This window comes from Pangasianodon hypophthalmus, chromosome 3, assembly GCF_027358585.1.
Source record: "Pangasianodon hypophthalmus isolate fPanHyp1 chromosome 3, fPanHyp1.pri, whole genome shotgun sequence".
NCBI lineage: Eukaryota > Metazoa > Chordata > Actinopteri > Siluriformes > Pangasiidae > Pangasianodon > Pangasianodon hypophthalmus.
Window position 1 is genome coordinate 11219445 of NC_069712.1, and position 21166 is coordinate 11240610.

The window sequence follows — 21166 nt, forward strand, 5'->3', positions numbered from 1 at the left end:
CAGCACCACCATCATACAGGTCATTAGTTCTTTGGAAATTATATAGTTGGACTTCAGTTTCTAAAAAAGCCCATAAGCCATATAGTCAAGCATTGGAAAAATACATTTATTCACAAATCAACCATAACTGTAAATTCAGAAGCAATTTCTGTATATACAAGTTATACATTTATACATCACTGCTTGTGTTTGGCATTATGGTGAGCCAGATTTCTAACGTATTCAAAGAACTTGTTAGACACAGTGATTAAATGACTATTGGCTGGAAATGACAATAACCAGTTGGATAAAGATAAGCCAGTGGCTTTTATCAAACATTTTTTCTAAGTGCATGAACATTTTCTACATGTTTTCTGGATTAGATCAATTGTGTTAAGTGTATAACAAGTGCTATACCAGGTAATATTAAAAACCTGCTAAAGCAGCTACATAGCATTAAGGGCTGAAGTGACTGCATCAGGTTGTAAAAGCTGAGCACAGGGCTGTCATCCTTCACACTGCAGTCAGCTGTTACTAGTGTGCTGTTTCCCCCCCCAAAAAAATCCCTCCATTTTTATGTTATACACTGATAGCAACACTCCCTCTGTTCTGATCATATATAAATGGTAATCACAGATGCACAAAATTAGTAGTGATCACATGGATAGAAAGTCACTTAGATCCATCATCCATTAGGCATGATAAACATCTCACAACGCTCAGTATAATAATGCACTCAAGCTATCTGTCCTGTAGTAAACCATGGAACTTCATCTTGGAAAGAAGCGTAACTTTCAGGCATAGCATGAAGAAATGGAATAAGCACTTCCAGTTCATTGTAGTCAGGATCGTGAAGAGTGAGTGAAGGTTGGGACAGTGATGCAGCTCGCCCAGAAACACTGTCCATACATCAGAGACAATGGCTTTTCCGGGAGTTTGATTTTCCAAACCACATGGTGATGTGATCACAGAGTAATCTTATTCACGGGGTCATCAGGGACTCATTTTCTTTTAGATCATTAAACAGCACCAGAAATTAGTCAGCTTGGAGATGTTAGTTCTAAATAACATCTTAAATCTGACCTTCAAATAAATTATTCTTTAGAAATAAAGCTTTTTTTTGGGTGAGCAATGAGACACCTAGTCCCTTTTTGTATGTTGCACATTCTCACGATTCTCTAGAATATCAAAACTGACTAGTAATTTGCATTTTCATCATAACTTAATTGTACCAAACTGATGGAGGCTTTTCAAGCTTGCAGAAAGATTTTACATTAGTCATAGTGTAGATGTGATACTCCAGCTCTAATAGCATCTCTGATCATTTTACAACTGAGACAGGTTTCTGGACGCACATTAATACTAGTCTAAACTGAAAATACATTGTAGATTAAAAATTTTAGTTTCAGACTAGCCTCAATGTGTGTCCAGAAACCCAGTGTTTTTCTCTATTAAAATGTAATGTAGGCTGAGCACATGCTGCTACAAGTATACATTTATACAGCAGAGTCACTGAATCATTAATGTCACCCAGTCAGCACTGAAAGAGTCATCACCAAAAGGCAATATTTCTAATCCATCTCACCATCAGAGTAGTGTTTATAAAATCAGTCATTTATTCACATAAAACTCTTTTATAATTCCACATGTCCTACTCTTAATTTAAAAGTACCACAACCTAAAAAATACAGAAAAGAAGGAACCTCTCCCAGCTCTGATTATAACACAGGAGACAAAGTCTGAATCTTTACTAGTACACATGGAGAGAGGAGAGAGAGAGAGAGAGAGAAAAAAAAAATCACATTCTCAGGGAGAGACAAGACTGAACAGCTTACGTGAATCAGAAATGCATCAGTGTGTGCTGCAACATCCATCACTCTGTCCACTCTTCTCCTCTCAAATACACATTCCTCAAGTCGTAGCAGCTGGGGTAAAGCCTGTTCCAGCAGCAGTCATCTGTATTCGCTCTGCAGCACACGCACACACACACGCACGCACGCACACGACATGGTGCAGGTGGCATGGAGGTCTCGGTGATGTCTCTGTCTGTAAAGGGCTGTGGACATTGGCTCTCGGCCACTCAGGCCTCCTCCTGCTCGGGGAAGTTGAGGATCTTACGATGGGCCTGGCGGAGGTACTGCTGCTGTTTGAAGTACACCTTAAATGCACCCTTAATGGCCACAAATGCAATGCCACCCTGCAGAAAGAGGAAGCATTGTGATCCACTATAATTGCTTCTGTACAGGACATTGGAGACAAGATGTGAGAACTAATGTCTCCAATTCAGTCATTTTTCAAGAGCACTGTCTATATATATTTAAGATGGTTTACTAGTACTAATCTGCACTAAAGCTGACTAGGTTTAGGGCGGGCAACATATTATTACAATACATTATGTAAGTAATAAAAAACAGGACAGGGTGCACTGTTAAAGGAAAATAATCCACAGTGGGATGGCGTAATACAGCCTGACACAGCGTAATTACTGTTACCACCCTGAAGTAGATTATTTTCCTATAACTGCATTTCCTGAAGTGCTTTATTCCTCTTACACCACAGCTATTTGCCAACACTACCAATATCTTATTTATTAAAGAACATTTATAGTTAGCTTTGATGCTGTGAAACATTTGTGAGACAAGTTAGTTCCTACTCCATCGCTTATGTTATAGCAGCTCTAAACAGTTGTTTCTCACCAGCCTCTTATTTTCTTTCTCTTAAAGTTAATAAGACTAAAAGCACAGTTGAAAGCACATCAGTTTCAGAGAAACCATAAAGCCATGTCCAAAAAACAAAGTTAAAGCGATATATTTAAGAAGCATGTATGCTGGGGAATCCTTCAAAAAAAATGCTAAAAAGAAAACTTCATGTCTACAATTATGCATTTTTAAACATCCATTTATATTGAATGCCTGTAATACATGTTCTTGTGCAAGCTGTTACTATAGTAATGATAACGTTTTAAAAGGAGTGCATTAAAATAAAACTGTGGTTTCAAGTGCAGCTGAAACTACTGTCAGAGCTGCTGTTATAGAAAATTAACACCTTCGTACCAATCAGAATTGACAATTAAACAGTGCTGTGCTATACATCCAAAGAGCATTACATTGTCACTATTTTCATAACACTAACCAAAAAGTAGCTGCGGAATTGTCTTTCTCTAGCAAAACTGACCATTGCCACAATGATCGTGCATTGTGAAAATTTCAAGTATTTTCTGTCATTTTATATGCCATGTTGTCCATCCATGAATTGATGAATTCACATGGAAGAGATCTGTGAGACTCAAACACAAGTCCAATCATACTTATTTACTACTACCAGACATTGACCTGGATGAGCATTTTAAAAATAAAGGTTTCCAGCCTACCAGGATGGTCCTCTGCAGGTTGGAGTTGACTCTGCTGAACATGAGCTTGCCCACGATGGTGGCGATGGTGGGAAACACCAGCGCTCCACACAGGATCCGAGTGGCTGATACATGATCGGCTAACGGACTTGCCTCAGCAGGGATTCTGGGAACTGGACAACCAATCCCTGCAAAACACGGGTGGTCCGGATTCAAAATAAATAAGGCATCAATTACTGCTTTACTGATGGTGTTAATTATACATCTGAAAATTTCACTGTATGTCAGTCAACTTGCCTAATTACCCACCTGCAATCCTCAAGTATATATATATGAGAGGTCTGACAGAGTGTGCGGAGATAAAAGTGCAGAGTAAAGTGCTGACATCAAGCAAGTCTAATTATACCACAGCGCTGTTGTATTCTCAAATCAGAATGTGTTGATTAATTTACTATAACAGCACAGCTCGGACAGTAGTGCCACCTGTCATGGTTGTAATATGTTATTGCTTCTATCATAACAGCTCATTCACAGTGACTTGTATGGCAGATGATCAACACAAATCAAATCAAATTTTTTTTTGTCCTAAAAAAAAAAAAACATTAGCATAAACAAACATTGATATGGTGAAACCTTCTGTGAGGGGGCACTTATTACACAATTATGAAAGGAGTTTCGAGTGTCAGCGCTTAGTAACAGTAAGTTTTTCGTTTTGTGGTAAAATGACCCCTGACATATTGGAACATTAAATGTAACTATAAAAGAATTTCCCATGATTTGTTGTTCATTTATAAATTACATTTTGTTATCACTGACAAATCACTGTGGCATAAGAGGAATAAAACACTTTAGGACCTGCTGTTATAGGAAAACCAGTAATTCCACTTCATGCCAGGCCACGTCACACCACCCTGTGCATGACTGTTTTCCTCCAACAGCACAACCTGTCATGTTTTAAGCATTACTTACAATAATAATAATAATAATAATAATAATAATAATAATAACAACAACAACAACAATAACATTATTCTTCATAGCCCACTTTTTTTTTTTTATTATACACACCCTACATACTGCAAGAGTAGGTATATATAAGGTCAGATGGTGTGTTTGGGGATTTGAGTTCTGGCTCATACATTTCAATAAATGTGTGAATAATTGATTTGCTCCCTTGACATTTTCCTTAAACAATCAATGCAAAACTCATTCACAGTTGAGATCTGATGGCTGATTTAAAGAAACCTGGGCTGTTTTAGACTATGTGCGACACAGCAAATCATTTCCTGTCAAACATTCGTACGATCTGCACAGCACTGTATTGGAAATAGTCCGCAAGAGCTAATGCAGTAGTTTTTCTCAAGACTGCTCTCAGGTGATTAGTAGATAGATATTGTGAAAAGATATTAATCTTATAGCACTCTTCCCAATGCAGTGTTTCATACAGCACTTCCCAGCACAGATATTCTGTAAGCTACAGCAAGAAAACGCAGAAGCAGACACTCAGACAGCAGGCATGGATGGGACTCTAACCTGGGAAGATGCTGTTGAGGATCTGCAGCTTGTTGGAATACTTCCTCCACAGACGCAGCACGTAGTCCTCCCAGCGTATCATCTTTCCCAGAATGAGCATAACGGGGATGGTGGGCAGTCCAATAAGGAGGAACAGTGGATCAGCCCTCTCCATCACGTCCAGCCCCTCCTTATGGCCAACCACCTGTCAGAACAAAAACCGGCAACGCCATTAAATCTTGCACATTTTATTTCCTGAATGTAAATTTAAACTTCAATTCAATTTTATGTGTATAGTGCTTTTAACAAGGGACATTGTCACAAAGCAGCTTTACAGAAAGAAATACATTCAAATTAAATTAAACCAAAAGAAATTGTAAATATGTGAATTTATTCCTAATGAGAAAGCCAGAGGCGACTGTGATAAGGAAAAACTCCTTGAGACGATATGAGGAAGAAATCTTGAGGAACCAGACTCAGCAGGGAACCCATCCTTATCTTGGTGCGAACAGATATTGCAATTATAAATAGATCCCCTCTATAATGGTGTATGGACAAATAGTGCAGTTGTGCAACCAGTAAATTCATCACAGTTTTCACAAGAAATCTGTTTTTTTTTTTTAAACCTATCAACTGTCCACTGATGGAGTCCTGAGTACAAAGCTGATCATGGCAAGCGCAGCCCCAAAGCCACCACAGCAATCGCAGCCCCAAGCCATCACAGTACAACTCCCCATATGAGATCCCCAAGCCATCACAGTACAACTCCCCATATGAGATCCCCAAGCCATCACAGTACAACTCCCCATATGAGATCCCCAAGCCATCTCCATGGCCCCCAAGTGGCACCATCCCCAGCAATCCCAATGATCTAAGGCCGTCCATGTGGGGCCGCCCCTAGCAGCAGCGAGCGATCTCAACCTATGAAAGCTCCAACCAGAAGGAGGGCATCAGGATGGATCAGGCAGGTGTCTGTCCATGTGTGCTCACCTGCATCACTGTGACTGCTCCATATGTGACCGCAGTCCAGTAGATGGAACCCACCATGATGCCAGCGGCAGCAAACGGGCATGCCTTGGAGATGAGCCTGTCTGCCAGGTCCAGCACATACACAATGGGCCCTGCACAGAGGGAGACAGAGAGACACACAGAGACTTAGAGACTAATTATTTCTCAAAAATACTGCAGCAAATACCTTTATTCAACAAATACATGATGCAGGATTGCAGTTATTCTTAATTGGGATTTTTAAGGTGTTCATTACAGTTCATTGCAAATTTTTTAGACAGACACTGACTGGACAATGGGTCCACTACATCAGTACTAAAAGGACAGGTTTAGCACCACTGGTATTACATAAAGGACTAGAGGAAGAGAATAGGAAGAACCAGATGACAGGGGCATAGAAGGGTCTGCCTCTCCAGCAGGGGGCAGCAAATCTTTTTTCTGGCACTTAGCACATGCTCAGTAGATAACCTTCTCCTTGTTTACTAGCTGATGCTGAACTTATTCAGTCTACAAACTGGCAGGAAGCAGGACTGCACAGTTCTTACATAACCCAAACCTGGGGAAAAATATTACAATTTAAAATTAATGCTGCAGCACTGGGGTTGGGAACAGAACACAACCATCACCACCACTATATAGTACTATGTAATAAACTCTTACTAGGATGATGCTAGTATTTTCACATGAGCTGATCATGTGAGTACCAGGCACTCTCACTACTGCATTCTTTAGACCAATGGTTTCCAGCCCTGCCCTGCGTAGTTCGTGCTTTCCTGCTGTAACATGACTGATCAGAAATGTGTCCTTCCTGAGTGGATGTGGGTGTGTTAAGAGTACATTAAGAGAAATATTGTTTGCCATTCATTATGAAGACATTACACTGTGATGATTTGAATACTGAAGCAATGGGGAAACACATGAAGCCTGCTTCTGTCTAAATTCCACACACATACAATGGACAGTGAATCACTTCAAATGGAATGTAAATTTACTGGTACTGACTGCAACTAGGTGAGGTTGATTGACTGCCGCTCCTTGATTGTCTATTATTACTCTGCAATTTATGCATAGTTATAAATGCCAGTGGAAATCCAGGTACATAATAAAAGTCACCAACACTTCCACTGATACCATTGGTTGGAAAATCCCATAATGCTAAAAGCCTACTTTTACAGCACTTTATAAAGGAAGGATGCATTCATTTCAGCATTAATGAATTCAGAGCTACACTCTATATCCTTCACTTTCCATCTCTTCCTCTCTGACTCACATTCTCGAGCAGCTCAGTAAGACATATGCCATGTTACCAGCAGGCAACCTGATTTCCCCCTCTATCCTAACACATTTATAACCACTTCATATGTTTAAAAAAAAAAAGGGGGGGGGGGGGGGTGTCTAGAAACAGCACTAGCCTTCTTTTCATATATAGGAGAAGCCAAGTTGGCTGTGAAAAGGGTGCTGCAAGTTGACAGAGTATTTAAGTAAGGGTTTAACTCTTCACGAGAATATTTCAGTAGCACCATTTTCAAAACTGAATGTATCTGAAGCAGGAAGAAGAGAATCATTTTTCAGTCCAAGGACATGATGTGATTTACTGAAGGACAGAGCTGTTAATCTTACGCAGACTGGTTTGAATGAAACTCCGGCTGCTCCTTCCCTTTAAAAAGCAGATTGTGTGGCACTGTTGCCATGGCACCACAGACTGGCAAGGAAAGAATTGAGCATTCCCGACACTGGTGCGCGCCCCCCTTTCAGTTCATATCCTTCTTTTCTCCTACAATGCTGACAAAATGTCCTGCAGCGTCGACTCCACTCACATGCACAAATTCGCAGGTTTAAATAGGTGCTTTCTAAGTCCTCTCTACAGTGCTACAATGACAGCTATTCTCACTGCCAGCCACAGTAAAAAACACAAACATATTCATAATGTCTAAGGGGCCAATTATGAGAGTTTACCATAAGTGGTCAAATATACCAACTTCTGCCATGAGTCACTTAATATATTGGTACTGGCACTGTAACTTGGGAAACTATGAAAGCATATGACTCAAAGAGGTAGAAGAGCCCCTTATTGAATGATCTCAAAAAAACAAAAAACAAAACAAAACAAAAAAAGAACAAACAAACAAAAACAAAACAAGAAGGGAAAAAAAAACACTGAATTTGAATGAGCAAACCTGTATTAGCCCTCAAATAGTAAAGGTGATAAACATGGGCACTCAAAAATACCCAAAGCTAACACTGTGTCCTCCATTTGTAATGTTAATGAGCTCGGAGAAGAAAAAAAAACACTCAAATTTAATCTCCTAAGTATTTCTGAGCTTGGAGAGTCTTTGCATTTAGACATTATCAATGTAGCCACTTTGCAGGGCAGTGCTTTAAGCCATACCTGCCTGTGCCAAGCTCATCAATATCCCTCACTGGAAGATCCATCCATCTCTGATGACAGTGCCGGAATCTCTGCTTCTTTCTTCCTGTCTAAGCATTACAGCATGGCACTGTGGGGAGGCTGGGGGTGGGAGTCATCCCTAATGGCTATTGGAAAAAGGAAAAGCTGAGCCATTTGTTTCTACTGCCGGCCACAGATTCCATAATTAACATCGTTTTTAAAAGCGGGTGCAAATTGAGCCACCCTGAGCTCCCGGGCTGATGGAAAAAGTGTTTCCAGCCGCTATGTGCCAGCAGCTGGCTGTCTACAAAAACTTTTTGTCCCTGATATTGGCCACCTGACGACAGCTACAGGAAACCTCAACGTCATTTTTTTGGTCTTACTTAAAGCCTAGGCTTAACCTGACCAAAAACTGCCAAGTGACGCAACTCATGATGAACCATAAATGTAAGAAAGAAAAATTATTTTTTCACTGAAGACTCCCCATCAGTGTTGGGCCCTTAATTTAGACTCGTGCCAAAGTGTTCATCCAGAGTGGCGAGAGCAGCGAGTGACTTATATAATCCATCTCAAAACTCAGTCATTAGCAAGACAGGAACATTGTGAAACTTGGTGGGGGGGGAAAAGAAAAAAAAAAAAAAAAAAAACACTAAATAGAATGGTGCTCAGAAAATCAATACAGTTGGTCACTGAGGTGGAGTGTACCTTTTTTAGTCAGAAGACCTAGAGCCAGGGTTCTTAAACTTTTTGCATCCAATAAATTTCATGCACCCCCTCCAAACATAATCCAACTATTTAAATATTAGTCTCATTATTTAAATGTGTACAGTAATAGTTTGGGCATTTATTGCAGCCGTAGAGCTTTCTATAACTGAATTTTCCACTATACTTGCAGATCAACTTGTTTTTGGGTTATTAAGGTTTGCATTAAACCCCTTCAATTCAAGTGAGCAGTCAAATAGGCTAATAACCGTAAGAACTCAATAATAAATATAATTACTTTTGATAATTATAGTGATATAGTGACCACCACTGCAACAAAGTTTATTCATGCACCCCACTTAACCAGTGACCTAGAGGATGTAGTGTACCTTGAAAATTAATTTACACAAAGTTACACTTTAAGGATTACTGTGCTTCCTTTGGTGGCCTGCTCTTGAGATTCCTCAAGCGGAAAAAAACGTACCTATAATAGTACCTTTTTATTTCACAATATAGGGTAATTCACAGAAATTTACTACACATTAATTTTGTGTGTAAACTGATGTGTAGTAAGTGAAAGCATCTCCAGACCTGCTGCAGGGTGTTTGCCAATGAAGTGCCATACTTCAGTATTCCACTCCTCATGTACACACTCCTGCACAAACCCCAAACCTCACTGCAGAACTCAATGGTATGAGGACCATTTGGTACATACAGTTTTAAAAACTAAGTGGTTTGGAATCAAGTAAAAATAAAATTAAAAATACAAATTCTCTACATTATTTAGGTGCAGTATCTGCTGCATGTACACCACTTCCAGTAATTTCTTGATCAGCATAGAGTTAATGCATCGTGTATGCTTGGAACAGTAATAAAGCATAAAGCTGACAGCGCTAGATGCGGTCCTTTCTCTTTCTGTCAGCACTCTGATCAGTAAAAGTCAGCTGTGTTTGCTGATTATTTTTAGGCTTAAGTTTTAAGTGGTTCATCAGATCTAGAGTCGTTTCATATAGCACCTAAGCAGGAGGTGGAGTTGTTTGCTGGGATCCATCTTGCAGTACGAGTCCATTATTCTTCCTTGCCCTCCCTTTCTATAAGAGCATCTGGCTAAAAAAAAAAAAAGGTGAGCAAAATAATTAAGCCCTGTCAGTCTGTCTGCTTTAAGATCGCTCTTCTTTACAGTTAGCTCATCAAAGACAGTACGACTCAGTTACGGTCAGGACTCGTGCATCTTCTCTCATTAAACGTGAAGCTGCCTGTTCTTTCACGTGTGCCCATCCACTGTGTACTCCTGCACAGCAACAGGAAATCTCCTTCTTCAAATTCATCTCAAGTCCCAAATCAAATATTCACTGGCAGACATTCAAGCCAGAATATTTGAAGAAGGAAATGTTTAACCGCTTGGGAAAACTTAACTTAGAAAAAACTGAGACAAAGGCAGCCTTCGTGCCCGCTCTGTCTCCCTCCTCTCCCCACCGACGCCTTTCTTTTGCAAGGTGAATGGATCACACATGCAGTGCAATTTCACAGCTGGCCACAGATGAGGAGGTGAAATGATACAGACAGCATTATCCAGAAATAAACCAACATGAGCCCGACACAGCCAGACAAGTAGACAAGAACAAAGGAAATGGAGAGAGAGCAAAAAGAAGGGTTTTAGTAAGGCAGTCTGAAGGTTATCCGATCCATTTGCATCGAGGCACCAAGACTGTCTGCAACACATGGGGATAAAAACTGAGAAAAATCACCGAGACTGAAAAGCATACTCATCTAGAGTGGGCGATTAATAGAATCAGAGATGACATCTGCTCACTGCAGAATAAAATCCACAGTTTGGATTTACACAAAAATGGGAAATGAACATTCACATTATTATCCTAAGCTCTCTAGTGGATGATATCAGTACAAGAATTATATAATTCCATATAAATGTGTTATAATGTGTTTAAATAAAAAAGATTAGCACAGTAAAGGATCACTATGACCATGAATAACTGTAAAGGCCTTTACATCCCTAGATGAGTCCTATGTCCTTGGTACGCATCTTAAGATCAATCATTTAGCTGTGTGTAAGGAAGAGAAAGACAGGGACAGAGATAGAAAAAGACAGAGAGACAGAAAGACAGACAGACAGAGAGAAAAAGACAGACACAGAACGAGAGTGAGAAAGAGACACAGACAGAGAGAGAGAGAGAAAGACAGACAGAGACAGAGAGAAAGAGACACACAAGGACAGAGTGAGAGACATGAGAAAAGAGAGAGAGAAAAATGAGAGAGAAATACAGAGAGACAAACAGAGACAAAGGCAGGCAGACAGAGGCAGACAAGTAGAGTTAAACAGTGTGACAGAATGACCAGACTGTGCATTAGCTGCCAGTGTTAGTCGTGCCCAGCAGATACAGCACATCATGTCGGGCAGCACAGCAAACGCACTATAAATAGCTCAGTGCCTGTTTACTGCCACAGCAGACACACACACTATCTACTCATCATGGCTCACTCTGACCAGGAGCTGCCAATAACCCCAAAACAACAGCAGGGGTGGATTAGGCAACCTCGCCTGAAGCTTTATAATTTCCTGTTCTAACTCAACTATAATCCATCAGAAAAAAAGCTCACCTATACGTGTTACATGCACAATGGGATTTTGAAAGTGCTGACAGGTTTATTGGTTGTTTGATACGGAATAGAGACAGCTAAAGACCTTGTTGTGTCAGCAAGGATTCACTATGGACACAAAAGATGACTCTTTCCTAGGAAGCCTCCTTATTCCTGAAAACACTCTGGCATGAACCATCTTAGCTGAGGAATCAAACTGAGACAATGAAGGAAAACATGGGAAAAGCCACCATAGGAAAAGAATAACTGAATAACATGGAAAATCACATTTTGATTGAAGTTGAAAGGAAGAGGATTGGAAAACAATAAGGCTGCGCCATGTGGACAGCATTCCTCACAAAGGATAAGGAAATGAGGCACTGGAGCACACGCAGACCTCTTTAATCGCTAAGTGACCTCCCTGTGGGAAAGACCCTGGACCCACAGTGGTAGAGATTAGGGCTTCATAACATAGCAGTATCTCATTTTGCAGTACTATGCTGCTGTGTTGTACTCACAAGTGGCCACTGGCATTATTCTTAAAAGTTGGGAGGCTATAGGCTTAAACTGTCCATTTGTCATATTTTGTTTTGTTTTTTTTTTCCCTGGAAGCTGCATTTTATACTGGACACATCCAGACAGTATAACAGGACGTGTTTTTCTTTCAAACATTCTTCTCCTGCCCTTGTAACAAGAACTTCAAGGTGAATTTACCTCATCTCTCCATTCTACTGTCAAAAGAATTTAGTTCACATGTCTGGGTTTACTCATTGTAGTTTGTGTGGGTCACCAAACTGACGATCTAAACTTTTGGCCAAAACCCCCAAGACAAAAAATTCCCACCAAATGTGCATCATGAACACTGAAACGTAAACACTGAAAATAAAGAAAATCTTTAATTCAAAGGAAGGATTAAGAAAGTAAGGGGAAAAAAACTTCATCAAAATATATCTTCTTCTTCATTATTGGCAGTCATCTCTGACTTCATGTTTCACTGGGCTATAAATATGAGGTTAGACAGAGGCCAAATTCCTGTGCATTAGTCACCCAGTAATATATTTTGTATACTGTGTTTTAGCTAGTGCTGGCCTTGACTCGGGCTCCAGGCTCTGATTCTGTGTCTCCATCATGCGGGCAGTATGTGTAGCCTGGAGGTTCCTACCCAACATACTAATGTAACCAATCGCAAAACTTTAAATGAAGATTATAGCTGTGGAAAAGATTTAGGTTTAGAGTTGTTTAGAATGGGACTTTAATCAACGTCGAATGACAAAATTGTCAGGTATGATTGTCCTGATCATTACACTCGCTTAAGTCCACCACTGTAAACGACAAAAACATCCCAGGGTAGAAGTGACTATTCGACAGATGTGTAGCTATGTAATGTCTTGTGATCTTTGTGTTTGGTGCTTAAAATTCAATAGCAGCATTACGCATACCCAGCTTGGGGAAGACGATGAGGTACTCGGCGTTGCACTGAGGACAGGCCACGCGTGCTGTGCTGTTGCCCCGCTGCTTCTCGTCCACCCAGCGCTGGAGGCAGGTTTGGTGCACCCACTTGGTGGAGCCACGGCATCGGCACGGCCGCACCCACTCAGCAGTGCGGTCATCCTCATCTGTGGCAAAACACACCCAGCAACTCCTGCACAACAGAGGGGTTGAGAGAACAATGAGAAATGTATATTCTATCACAATTTCAATTCAGCTGTCAAAATACTCCAGAGCAAGGACTGATTTGTCCGGTAATAGTAGCAGAAGACGACGTGTGCCCACACAATTTAGGGGCTTCATTTTCTGTTGAATAACAAAACATTTTCAAGTTAATACAAGTAATTTTCTACTAGCAGGTGTTTGAAATGACGTAGACAACTGAATACACAAGGAGGAAAAATTAAAATGCCTGTGAATCACTACTGGCATTTATTATGCATAAACCCTAGGTAATTGTAGCACTACACAGCCAGTTTGGGAGGAGAGGGAAAAGTACCTTCTTGTGGGTGTGTTGGTATTTTGGCTCCTCTCCAGATGCACATTACCTTGAAAAACCCTGTTGAACTTGACCCTAGCCCTAACAGTACATTACAAATGCCATAATTCAAAGAAGTTTCGCAACGTTTGCATTTTAATTTTAATTGAAATTTCTGAATGTTTTTGGAAAAGTTGTATTGTCTGTCTTTACCAGCTTTGACCACAATTTCAGAATGAGATAAGAGTGAGAAAACCAAAGTGTTGTTCTGCTCTATCAGGAAAGCAAAGTCACCTTACAAAACCAGAAAAAATGAGTCAAGTAATGGCTCACTTTTGTATGAGTGACTGGAACACCAAAAAAAGAAACTACCATTGCCACCTGCCTACTTAAAAACAAGGAAAAAGAGCAAAAGAGGAAGGGAGGCAGAATAAAAAAAAAAAAAAAAAGACAGAATGAGAGCAAGAATCATTACAGAGCAGCACTGGAAGGACAGCCCAGGATTCTGCGTCAGTGACTAAGCACAAGTTAAAAAATATCATTAGCTCAGCATCACGAAGAGAAAGAAAGAGGGGGGAAAAAATGAACATACAAAGAAAAGCCCATTAAGCTCATCAAGGCAGATTTGGCAAGCACTGTGGCTTGCCACTTCATAAATGCAATTTCCTGCTTTTTGATCAAAGAATAGAGGTCAAACATCAATCCAATGAAAAATAAAAACAATCCACCAAAATAACCCCAAAAGCACAGCTATTTTCATTTTGTGAGGCACCATTTCCAGCAAGCTGAAGACAGGAACACCTCTCCTGCACTCCGTGTACAGAGTGGTGATGAGTCACAAACTGGACAAGCCCCACATGTCACACCCCAACCCAAATTCCCATGTTGCTTTGTTGCTGGAAACTTGGAGGTAAAGTCCAGGCCTCTTATTTTCTTGCCTCTTTAGCCCTCTTAATCACTAATCTACACATTACACAGCCATAACATTTAACATCTGGATAAAGGTACAGATGTTACTGTACCTGTAAGGTACAGATGTTAATGTACTGTTTTACTGGGTAGCAAAGTTTATGACTGGCAATCCAAAGAAACAAATGAGAACAGGACAAAAAGCTCTAATACGTAAACTATCATGAGCACTAATAAGTAAACGATTATCAACAACTAATATTAAGTATGGAAGTTTACAGAGAAAATGAAAAAGAAAAAAAACCTACCAATGTGTTAAGTGCTTTTAACATGCATTCAATGGATGAGGTCTGAAAGCTTTAGTTAACACTTTAGACAATAGAAAGAAATAATCCATACTCATGCTAACATGATTCATATCTAATCCTGTCCTGCCCATCTTTCACTGTTTTTGCACCCATGTTCCCTAACGGACAATAGGCTGCTCATTAGGGTTGCTATGATGTCATAGTTTCACTGCTGGTCACAGTGCACGATTGGATGGTTACCTCACCACTGACATTTTCAAAATTCAAATTAAAATGCCTTTTTTAAAAAAAAAAAAAAAAAAACTCAACCAAGTTCCTTACTCCAATGGCTCTCATCCCTTTTATATCTGGCTGCAACTCATCCATAATTTTAAACCCCGTCTCTGTGGACTCCTCTCTAAATCATACAGGCTCTGTTGCTCAGCACAGGGACTCGGGCTGCATTGAAATCTTTGGTTGTAATCTGCTACTGCTGTAAATGTGTGACATTTCTACCTCTGCTGCCACTCCTTGCATGTTCATATCTTTATCATGCACAATGACTATCAAAAGAAGAAGAACATGGCACACTGCTGCAAACTACCACACTAGTTCCTTTTTTTTTTTTTTTGGCTCATGGCCTTTTCTTGTAGCCACTTTCTCTTTCAGGTTAGAAATGATAGTGTAATACTGACAACATTATACTGACAAAGGCAATATTATACTGTAAAATATAAGAGACTGTTAGTAAGACATTTTACAAAAATCTCAAAAATATCTTTTCTAAGAAAAAAACAATAATTAGGGGATTAGATCCCCCCCCCAAATTTGTTATTTATTACATATACAACGATGTGCAAAGACATTTTATCATGTTTTTAAATGGAGGATTAACACTGTCAAATAATGATTATTTTAGACTAGGTTATTATACCAATATGTCAAACCACAACAGCCCTACCGCTCATATAATGTACATATTCTAACCAGCATGTTTGATTAACCTAATTCTTCTTGGACACAAGGCACAAATACTTGATAAATGCTCACTGGTTTGTAGGCCAAGATCAAGTGTTTGTATGTGTGTATACACTCAATAAGGCTACCCTGGTACCACTACATGTGCGTTATTGATTGCTAGCAACAGGGTTTGTACCATAATGATAACCTGTCAGCAAACTGTAACCCTGATTCAATCCATCATGCCCCTGTTTTCCAAGATCTGTTTTTCATTCCCGCAGTCACAGTTAAATTCCCATTTCCTTAAATTACACTGAACCTTGAGCAGTTGGTATTTCATGGGTTCACTGAAACAATGATTAATCTCCACTGTGTATACAATCTCCACCTAAACAATAATTACTGGAGAGCGTGGGAGCAGAAAACTCGAATCCAAGTAAATGATGTGATATCAGGCAGGCAGACGCTATTTGGAGCTCTTGTATGAATGTAGCCCACATGACCCCAATTAAGAGGAAAGCATCCAATATGCAGAACACCTCGATTAATGATTACACATCGCTGGATGGGCTTAAAAATAACAGCGTGACTGTGCATCACATCTTAGAAATAAAGAAAGCATGAATGTCAACAGATGTTGGAATGATTTCATCAGGGAAGCTTTGACTTGTTAGATTTAATCCATTTTAAATAAATTTAAAAAAATATAAAATCCGGCTGACAGAGAAAACGAATGGCATAAGTAAAACCTGCACCAGGAAAACCACAAAAAAAATGTACATATATACATGCTTTTCATTTTAACTATAAGAGTGTCACACTCTCAGGTCGCTCCTCAGCAGGGAGTCTCCTTTCTCTCCATGCTCTCCAGCCATGCAGGGCTGAGGTTTCAACAGCCTGCTACAGGATGTTAGTGGAGAGTCAGACATGCCGCAGCCCAATCGCATACTACTCCATTTATAATTCAAACCTCAGCCTTGCTATAAATAATGCAGGGCAAATCTCTGGTCCTCTGTCAGTACTGTCCGTCCCAGCGTGCGCTGCGGCAGGAGGACAGTCACAGCTCTCCATCTCACACGACCATTCTCTCAGGTGATTCTTTCCATCCAGTGCTTCTGAATTAAACATGAACGGCAGAGATGCTCAAATGACTTAGGAGAACAACCCTGAATCTTATCTGACAAACTATTAACCTCTAGTACTGCTGGGTCCAAAGGCCATGAGGTGACACCATGAGACCAAATAACAAGAGTGTTGTCATCTGACTAGGACTCACTGAGCCATCATAAATACGTTCTCTAGGACATTAGATCATTAAGAGAAGCTGTAAATGACACATCTACGTTCTAAAGTTTCTCTCCAATGGGAAAATGAAGTCACCATTAAACAAGCAAAAATACCGCTGATCATTTCCCCTGGGATCTGCATGTAGTCACTCTTCCTAACCGTAAAGCACCGGGTTTAACGGCAGAAAATCCTTCCAGACAAACAGCTCTCTAACAAACAAAGAAAAAACTTTTAACAGATACAGAGTGAGGAACAAAGAAAAGCTTCTTGTCCCTCAAGCTTCTCTTGTTCCTGTAACTTTGCCTCCCTCATGACGACTGCTGATAGAGAAGAGCAGAAATGCAATCCACTCTGTGAAACGCAATCCTCTGTCCGACAACACACAGACACCATATTATACAAACACAACAGAGAAAAGACATTTATTTCAAAACTCTTTGAGACAGGGGTTCTCAACTTTTTTGTTCAGTGACCCCATTTTAAGGGCTCAAAATTCTCTTGGGTTTCCCGTTCCCTTATTGCATTTCAACAATAAAAATCTGACAGTTTAAATTTTTTATTAAATATTACATACATAGAACTACATTATAAATAATGCCTGGTATAAAGCTCCTGCGACCTCATCCGTATCTCAGTCTCAGCCAAGGTGAAACGCTATGTTTTAGGATTTAGAACAACACATATCTCACCCTTTAATAAAGAAAGTATGGTCCAGACTGCTTCAAGTCTGACAAACAGAAATCTTCCCTGGGTAATGCTTTGCCAGGAAAATGTCGTTTTCTGTTCCTGTTCCTTTCCTGGATTTCCTCAGGGCCCTTCAGTCTCGTGGGTTAACTGTATGGTTAGGTTCATGTTCGGAGAAAGAGTTTACCAGTGAAGAACATTTCAATTTCTCATGCTGAAAAACTCCATGGTTGTGTTACATTGGCTTTACACTATACAATTTTTGGCCCGATTTTGCGGTCATAGACAAAAATCTAATTATAAAGAAATTCTTTGGTCGTGCGACCTAATGCAACATGCTCATGTGAGGCTGGCTTAGTACCACTGTAAGTCCTGGCAGTGTCAATTTTTTATTTATTTATTTTTAAATTAAAAATGCAAGACCGCTGTTGACAGAAGCAGAGGACAACATACGATTATGCGAAACTCATGGGACAGCTACATCTACGACAGTTGCAATGGTGAAACCTAAGCAAAACATGTCAATGAACAGGAAAAATATCCTTTTTACCCCACCCTCACTTTAACGAATTTTTCTGTTTATGTAAAATGCTCTGCATGCCCAGCAGATAATGATTGCTGATGTAAGCCGGATGCAATCATTTTCTTTAACCACAAGTTTATCATTAGAGGATCTTCATCTTCTTCATATAATCTGACATGAAGAACACAGTTTACTAAGATTTCACTGGGATTATCTTGTACAGTGGGACAAGTAATAATCTTAAAAGTCAGCTGTAATAGCACAGTCTAACGCAGACATTAGATTGTATTTTACATCACATACATTTCACAGTTCAGCTGCATTCTCTTATCTGGTAATCCTTTACCAGTAAAGGGAAAAAAAAGGGAAAAAAGGGAAAAAAAAAAAAAAACAACACACACACACACACACACACACACACACACACACACACACACACACACACACACACACACAGGCAATATTGTGTAGCTGGAACATGTCAAGAAGCCTGTGATACAATATGTCTTGCCTCAGGATAATGCACTTAGATTAGGAAAAAAAGAAGAAATCCACACACAAAGGAAACTGCTCCTTTAGCCCATTCCTCATCGTATTACGCTTAAAGCCAGTGTCACCGTCCTAAATCAGAAACTACTACTTTAATAACTGTGGGAACTTATTCATCTCTGTGGAACCTCAAACAGCACGACAGATAAGAGACCTGTCCTCCAGTTTCCACTCACTACAAATTACAGCCTGAAAAGTATGATCTAAAGACCAGCTGAACAACTAAATCTCTAACTTCTCCTCATATCAATATGGGTCTGAAAGCTAAGCCTTTATCAGTTTCGACACAAGCCTAGAGTCAAGTCTTAGAGCAGCAGCAAAGAGTAACATTTCTCCCCACTGTGGATCTGAGCCTGGCTTTACGGCAGCAGATCAGCACATAGTGTTCTACCCAAGAGCTGGATCTGTTACAACAGAATTACAACGAAAATGGAAATGGGAAGAAGGAGAAGACAAAGTTAATGTTCTCCTGTGTTCAAAGCAATAATAAAAAATTGCCTTAAATACCGTATTATACTGGAAACTTTCAAGTTTATTAGATTTATTAAAATATCATTGCATGACACACAAGTGCATGAATTAAGATGTTTTGTACGCAGGTAAACCCACCTCAAATCACCAGGTTTTGAAAAAAGGTTCCTGACTCAGATTTGCTTCATACTTTCTGGATACAATGACACTATTCCCACTAAATAGTGTGCAAAATTTCACTCCTGACTGTGTTAGTTTTTGACGAATAGAGGTGGTAAAAATGGGGAGAAAATGTTCCATAAGTCATTACTTTTGTATACTACTGGCCCTAATTCGATTGAACAAGCGGCGTTTCAATAGTGCTGATATTTAGTAAAACCCCATTGGGACTCTGCTTATTTACCTTCACTCTGCTTGTGTTCACCACGTAAAATTCCAAATCTAGCAACAGTCCCATTAGAGTTAGCGAACATGGCAAACAATAGATTTTTCATGAATACAACTTCTGAGATGAAGCTGAAAAGGAAGAAGTGAAGTCAATTTCCCCGGGAATGTACGGGAATGTACAAATCGCTCTGAGCTAGCTAGCCAGCTAGCCAACAGGCTATTAGTGAGTGTGCCTTCTTCGTGAGCTATTTCCATTTGGGAGCAAACAAATTGTTTGGCCATACAGCGCCTAAAATGTCAGTTACTCAATATTAATGTTCTTAACTTCTAAAATAGACGATCCGGAGCTGCATAATTGCCAATTTATGGCCTGCTGAAAATTTGTTCATGCTTTGGCGCAACTAAAAAACATCAGACCTTTCAACGTTATAGTCCTTTTTTTTTTTTTTTTTTTTTTTTTTTTTTAGCAACAAGGTGTACACGTGAAAGAACACAAACTCTCGATTTATGAGGTGTTATGAATAATAATAATAATAATAATAATAAAAAACATCATTCCACATCTATATTTCAAATGCATATTGTCTATGTATGACAAGGTCTACCATAAAAGGAATTATACCATTTGAAAGAGCATATTTTAATTATCAAATGCACAAAACCTGAAGCAAGTATCTTGAACTAAACTATATGATTATTAAGGTATCAAATAGACCATGCTTTACTACAAATGATATGTATTGTCTAAATAGTTAATTTGTCTTTATTCTAATATACTATTCTGCAAATCCCAGTTCTATAATTTAAATAAACTATATCAGTAGAAAAATAAAAACTGGAAATAATAATAATAATAATATATATATAAAAAAAAAAGGCTTCTTGTCAGCTCAGACCAGTCTGGTCATTCTCCTCTGATCTCTCTCTTCAACAAGGTGTTTCAGCCTGCAGACCCTCCACACACAGGATGTTATTTGCACTATTCTGTGTAAACTCTAGAGACTGCTGTGTGTGATATTCCCAGGAGATCTGCAGTTTCTGAAGTATTCTAACCAGCCCATTGGGCACCAACAACCATGCCACAGTTAAAGTCACACAGATCACTCTTTTCCCCATTCTGATGTTTGATGTGAACATTAACTGAAGCTCCTGACCTGTATCTACATGATTTTATGCATTAGGCTGCTGCCACATTATTTGCTGATTGGATAACTGCATAAATGTGCAGTTGTTTCTAATAAAGTGGACAGTGAATGTATAGATGAGATGATATGAGCAGTTAAGAGTTTTAGTTTTTGATACTTTTGGCCATTTAGTATACACCTGAAAAGAAAAAATTGAGAGCTGCAATATTTGTAGATATTTAGTTAATTTACTCGTCCGATGAATTTCCTTATTGGTTCCATATTTGTCTATTTGTGAGAATAAATCTTATTTTGGAAACTAAATTGATCAGATATAGACAACTGCAACAAACATAAAAAATCACTTTTAACATGCAATGAATGATGAACCATTTTAAAATGTATATAAAAACAGTGGCAGGACTTTCCCTGAGAGCTGTGACACTGAAAAAAAAGCTTGGTGCTTCTGTCAAAGTACTCTT

General features: G+C 39.4%; 1 protein-coding gene across 1 annotated transcript in view; it reads right to left on the reverse strand.

The window, feature by feature from the left end:
* Positions 1 to 85: 85 nt before the first annotated feature.
* marchf5 (membrane-associated ring finger (C3HC4) 5) overlaps positions 86 to 21166 on the reverse strand; it is a 32853-nt gene continuing 11772 nt past the window's right edge. The window contains exons 2-6 of the mRNA XM_026932931.3: positions 12977 to 13179; positions 5831 to 5961; positions 4862 to 5045; positions 3350 to 3516; positions 86 to 2176 (exon numbers count right to left, since the gene is read on the reverse strand). Coding sequence (XP_026788732.1) covers positions 2060 to 2176; positions 3350 to 3516; positions 4862 to 5045; positions 5831 to 5961; positions 12977 to 13179 — 802 coding nt within the window. The 3' untranslated portion in view covers positions 86 to 2059. The remainder of the gene's footprint in view (positions 2177 to 3349; positions 3517 to 4861; positions 5046 to 5830; positions 5962 to 12976; positions 13180 to 21166) is intronic.